The following is a 6,000-nucleotide window of genomic DNA, read 5'->3' as shown; positions in this document are numbered from 1 at the left end:
AAGTAAAGGGAATAATTTGAAAATGATATACTGTTTAGATTTTTCATGGTATTTTCAATATGAGATCAAAAATATGTAAAATATATAACATGGCTTTTATGGTTTTTAAAAGGCATTTAATTAAAAATAATTTCTGACAAATGACATAAGTTCATTTCTAATCAATTCTGAATCAAATATGTTTCATTTTAAACTATTCCTATTACAAAATAAGTTTACCATTTTCGATACATTTTTTATGATGTGTAATTGGGAAGCACGAAACTGGTTAGTCATGAAGTTATCATTATTTATTTCAAAATAAAGTAACAATTTCTTGGAATACACCTTTAAACCTAGTAAAATAAATAGTTGTATATGTTTGAATCAAATATTACCAAACACAAGTGAATGGTGAATAAATTGAAATATATTAAAATAAAATTATAATCAACATAACTTCCTTTGACTAATGTTAATTTAATTTAATAACGTAACTATTACTTTTACATTCATCTACTCTCCACACTATGACTATGCGTTCCAGGTTCATTCTTTTTTACTTTGTGGTGTATTTTTTACTTAATACGCATGGCACAATCTAATCTTCAAAGCGAACCAACTAGGTCTACCAAATGACCTAATTTCCCTGATCCACTCAAACTTGGAAAGCAGATCCTTTCAAGTAAAGGTCGGCTATGCCGTCTCCTCTCGAAAACAAATCTACGCAGATGTCCCGCAAGGTGCTCCACTAGTTCCGGCCCTATTCAACCTTTACGTGGCTAATGTCCCACTTCCTAAACATTCACACACAGCATTTTATGCAGATGATACAGCTTTCTTCACCACCGGTTACAGTCCCGATGCCATCCACAACAGATTCCAGATCCAACTCAAACAAATTTGGTGATTCAGATTAATCAGATGACTGCGTGGTTCAAATTCTGGCGGCTGCAAATTAACCAGAGAAAAACTCAGGCTCTTGGCTCCAGAATGTATCATACACCTCCAATTCGACCATAGGTTTCAATAATCAGCTCAAATCCAGCAAAAACAATGGCTTGTACAGCACACACCTAGAATCACGCATTCCGATTGTGAAAACTTAGTGTAAGGTTCTTCCCTTGGCGCCTTAGAATACGAAAACAATCTTCAATCAAATCCTTACCCATCCAAAAACCGCAGTAACTAAACCAAATACGAAAATCCCAGTCGTTTCCCAGGGTTTCTATCGCTCGCATATCCTTCTATCCTAAACCCGAAGCGACATCAGCAAAAGACCCTTTGGTTTCTTTTTTAAAAAAAGCCCATTCTTTTTTATTTTATGGCGGTGTCCCTTGTAGGCATAATCCAGCTTTTGCAAGTTTTCATTAAAAGCTCTGACTAATGAAAAAAATAATGTAGTATTATATTGCCCTTATGGCAAAACATATAGTCCCATTAATAAAATAGTAAACTCACTTTATCTAAATTGTTCTCAAATATAATTTAGTTTAACATTATAGTACATTAAAGGCACATATTATGGTAATACTTAAAACAATAGATTATACATTTATAATAATTTGTAGGGTACGGTTGTATATTATTATATTTACTGAACTATTTTCTACACCAACTATGAATCAAAGTTCTAGACGCGTTTTTGTATGTATACTGAAAGTCTAGTGTACCTAATTAACAACTGTATATGCAAGTAATATATTTTATTTTTATTAAAATATTTATTATAAAATTTATAATAAAATTAAATTTTATCATTTATATTTAGTTGTTATTTCCTTCGATACAGTGTTTCCTTATAAAGTCATTTTGATATCCCTGTATTTCCCTTTAGCTTGTTCTGTTGCTACCTGTATATACATTTCTTGGTAAAACTAGATTTAATCGATGTATTCTCAGTAATTCATTTGCCATATCTGCAAAAGTGTTAGTATTCTTTATCTTTATGTTACCACTAATAAAACCTAATTAGTTGTTAATTCAACATTTACCTTTTCATCATAATTTGTTGTCTTGACAGTGACTTTATTATCATCTTGCCATGAGTGACAATTGGGTATATTAATACCATTCTGAAATAACCACGTCTCGTCTAAATTCACAAATGTAATAATAAGTCTTCCTTGATTTTATTATGTGCTTTTAAAAAACTTATGTGCTTTTTTAAATCGTATGTTATCCAACAGTGTATTCTGCAAAGAATTCTGCAGACATCTGACAACCAAACGAATTCGTTTACATCTTCGAACGCATCAGGAAGCTAAAATGAATTTACAAATTACGGCAGGCAATACGTTAAACATATTAATGACGTATATTTACCGCTACTTTGTGTAGACTATATCTTTTAATGTTATGTTATTATATTCTGTATTAAAAGATTTTTATATAACATTTTCGCTCAGAACAGTATTTTTTAATAACCTTCATATCAAAGTGAGTTAACAACATTTTCTTATATAAAAACATAAACAGTACATATAATTATCAATATCTTATCAAGCTTTTTTCGAATAATAATACATGACTTGTTTAAATATTGATACAGGTTTCTTAAATTTCTCAACTACGTTTCTATATAAACAGCGAATATGTCACATTTAGACAGTCATTTGTCCCCGTTAGGCAACATTAATGTGTGAAATAAACATTAATCATTTCTCAATATTTATTTATTAAATCCTTTTACTGCCACTAAAAATTAAACAGTCGAGTTGAAGTAATAAGTAGTACGTTTAAATATAGATCCGAAAGTGAACGATCCAGGCTCTTTACAATTTCATAGAAAAGAAACGATTTTGTTTGATAATGGATAGCGTCTGGGCCATTACATTGTTGTTATTCGGGTGTGCGATCCTTTTTAACGGTTTTACAGCATCGCAAAGTGTTCGTGAAGTGTTTGACGTGATGGCCGACGAGGATTTACGCTATAATCGGCACCTCGACGAATTCTGTGAGGATAAATTGTGCTTGAGGCGGTGTTGCGCTGAGGGGGAAGCGATTATAGGAACGGAATGCGTCAATGATTCCTCCTCCGGTATATTCGAACTATTGGGCGACCAGCTAAACCTTAAGAACACCAACAATTACTCTGTCGTTAATTCACACGAGCAATACTGTAGCAATGACATGAAAATATTACCTTTTGACTCGAAGGAAGTTGTCTTAAACGGAAATATATTGGACATACCAGAACTGGAGAGATCGTTGGAGTATAAGGATTTTTGCGTGGAAATAAGCGTTATTGAAAATGTTTCCTTAATTATATTAGGATGCTTTAGCGACGAGCGCTCATATCAACTGCAGGGAATAGGTACGTACTGTAATCTAACGGTATAAAGGTTTTACTATCAACTGACTTATTGCGATATGAAATATACGGGGTCTAACCATATGTAGTTTTGGTACAATGTGTTTTTATCGTGTTTACTACCTCGCGATTACAGACCGAAAATATTTAACTCTCATACTATCTGAAGCTCCTTTATTCTGACTTGTTTAGATATAAATGAAAAGTTAAAAAAATCTACGATATATTAAATAATACCAATGTAATTGTCTCTTCCATGTACAAACTAAAATGATAATGTTAAGGATATATATTATTTTTATCGGGATCATTTGATTATCATCTCGAAGTATTTATTTCACACCTAATAAGTCAGTTTAAGGATTGTATAAAAGAGCTAGACCGCTAAACTAGAAAAAGCATTACATTTAAACACTATACATAAACAGGAAAGAAATAGATATAAATTTATTTATATATTTTATTATATAAATTAATTATTACTAAAATATTGTTACACCACAACACTAATTTTAATTCCTTTGTCCTTGTAACTATGAGCATAATTTAATAAAGCAAGATAAGAACAACACTTTTACAAAATTTAGATTAGATACATAAAACTGTAGATTGTGTGACCTATAAGATGTGAAAGTACGAATAGATGAAAGGGATGGTAGTAGAGTTACCTGAAGACGAGGTTTGGGCATTACTTAACAAATATCTCTGGATTTAGCGCATGCGCGTATTGGGCTGCATTTATTTTTGAAACAGATAATAATTCAAGTTTAGCGGATGCGTATATACAGCTTCATTTAATTACTCCCTTTTATATATGAATTATTTTTATAAATAAATATACACTAATTTGATAAAAATTTCATTCAATGTTGAAACTATATATAAAGAGGGAAATAAACATTGGAACATAAGAAATAATTTTTTTTTAATTATTGAATGAAATGAAATAATAAAACTATAATTACTATATGTTCAGCTTTTTCCTTTTTATAAAAACACCATTTTTAAATTAATTTACATATTTTAACAGTTAACATGAACTCCAAGAATCATATACATAAACATTACTGTAAAGCAAATCCCTTTAGATCATATCCAGCCAACATAGTGAAAACCAAACGAAAAAGCCACCACCATATATGAAAGCAGTGAAATTGTCAGAGAAATCTCCAGATATAATCAATTGTGATCCCTATTGCAATGTTTGCTACTATTCTTGATCTACAAACTCCATTAATGAATTGACTACCTCCAGCTTTGGGTTAACATATTATACATTTACTAGCCTAAAACGAATGGATGATTTTAAGCCGAAAGAGATCTCCAGTCAAACAATAATTTATTTATCTATACTCTTATATAAAAATGCGCTCTCTTTTCCTTGTTTGTCATTAGATCACTAAGTTGTCGTTGATAGTTTTATATTTCGTTTATCTGATACAGGTCTACTTTTGCTATCAAATTTAATTATTTCATAGCATCACTCCCCACTTATTGCGTTTCTTATGTTACAGTTATTGCATCCTAGCAAAATCCTGTCTAATTTCTTCTTCTCTGAATTTCACATTCTTTGACTATCACATTCAACAAATTATAGCTACCTCACTCATAAAAAATAAATTAAATCTTTGCTAAAATATATTATGTTTAAAATAAGTGTATAATTATTACCAATAACTATAATTTTTACTAATCTTTTTAATGGGCAAACCTCATTATTTTGCCGTATGTTGATGCCGATATGCTGTCGTTGAATATGATGTATTATAAATTTGGCAGCTAATATTCCCACTATAAGTAAAATTGATGCTGTTTGGATTTTATAACTTTTAAAACTTTAACCTTACATTCTGTACTTACCTTTGTTCTTCCATTTTTTTTTAATCAATGTATGTTAAAGCAACAAGAATAACACAACAATTTTATTATTATTACTACAGAATTATTAATGTAACACAAAATCTAACTATTTTAGATTTATTTGTTATTTTCACTTGATACACTCGAACAGAAATCAACTCGAAAATAATGTATCGCCATTGGAAAAGGAAGACAATATAGTTTATTATTTTCTATGGTTTATTCTATGAATCCTTGTTATAGAGTATTTACTATAACGACTATATAACACTGATATATAATGACTATACAACTACAATTAATGTATCTTTTCAATAATATCCGAAGTGAACGTCTCGGGATTGCCAGATCTTCGTAATCGTTTACTAGTCGGCACTACTGGCACCCCGCACGGGTTCAATATTTGAGATAATATTTTCTGGGTATTTTGTAAGCTGATATTATAAGATATAAAATTGGACATGCCTCAAGGTCGCTACAAAACTTTAACTTATTATTGATTTCAGTATATATCAATCAAATATAATTCAAGAAAGTTTTCAGGTCTGGATTCCATTCCACTTCTACTAACAAATAATAATAACAATAAATATAACATAACAGATAACTTCACTTGTACTATCAATTAATTATAATAACAAACAATAAGAATAAATTATCTTGAATTCACAAATTAAACAAATATATCAAAGATTTTAAATGCAAGTAAAAAATGTTTGAACGTGTAACTGTAATACCTTTTATAGATATATTTAATTTTGAAATAATTTTATAGGAAGACAGGAAAATAAGATAGAGGAAGATAAAATATTGTAAATTTCTAGGCCACCCATGAATAGTTCTAGGTG

General features: G+C 30.1%; 1 protein-coding gene across 2 annotated transcripts in view; it reads left to right on the top strand.

Annotated features, from left to right (window-relative positions):
* The first annotated feature begins 2,588 nt into the window (after positions 1-2,588).
* The window catches only part of LOC143198453 (G-protein coupled receptor Mth2), a 148,791-nt gene continuing 145,379 nt past the window's right edge, over positions 2,589-6,000 (top strand). The window contains exon 1 of one of the 2 annotated variants that reach the window (XM_076407690.1): positions 2,589-3,295. In XM_076407690.1, the coding sequence (XP_076263805.1) occupies positions 2,791-3,295 (505 nt within the window). In that variant the 5' untranslated portion in view covers positions 2,589-2,790. The remainder of the gene's footprint in view (positions 3,296-6,000) is intronic. The other variant, XM_076407685.1, reaches the window with a different exon arrangement.

This window comes from Rhynchophorus ferrugineus, unplaced genomic scaffold (genome assembly GCF_030347505.1).
Source record: "Rhynchophorus ferrugineus isolate W39M unplaced genomic scaffold, kcgeb_rfMv2 rfM6, whole genome shotgun sequence".
In the NCBI taxonomy this organism is placed as follows: domain Eukaryota; kingdom Metazoa; phylum Arthropoda; class Insecta; order Coleoptera; family Curculionidae; genus Rhynchophorus; species Rhynchophorus ferrugineus.
The sequence above is the reverse complement of the archived record's forward strand: the minus strand, read 5'-3'. Positions and strand labels throughout refer to the sequence as shown.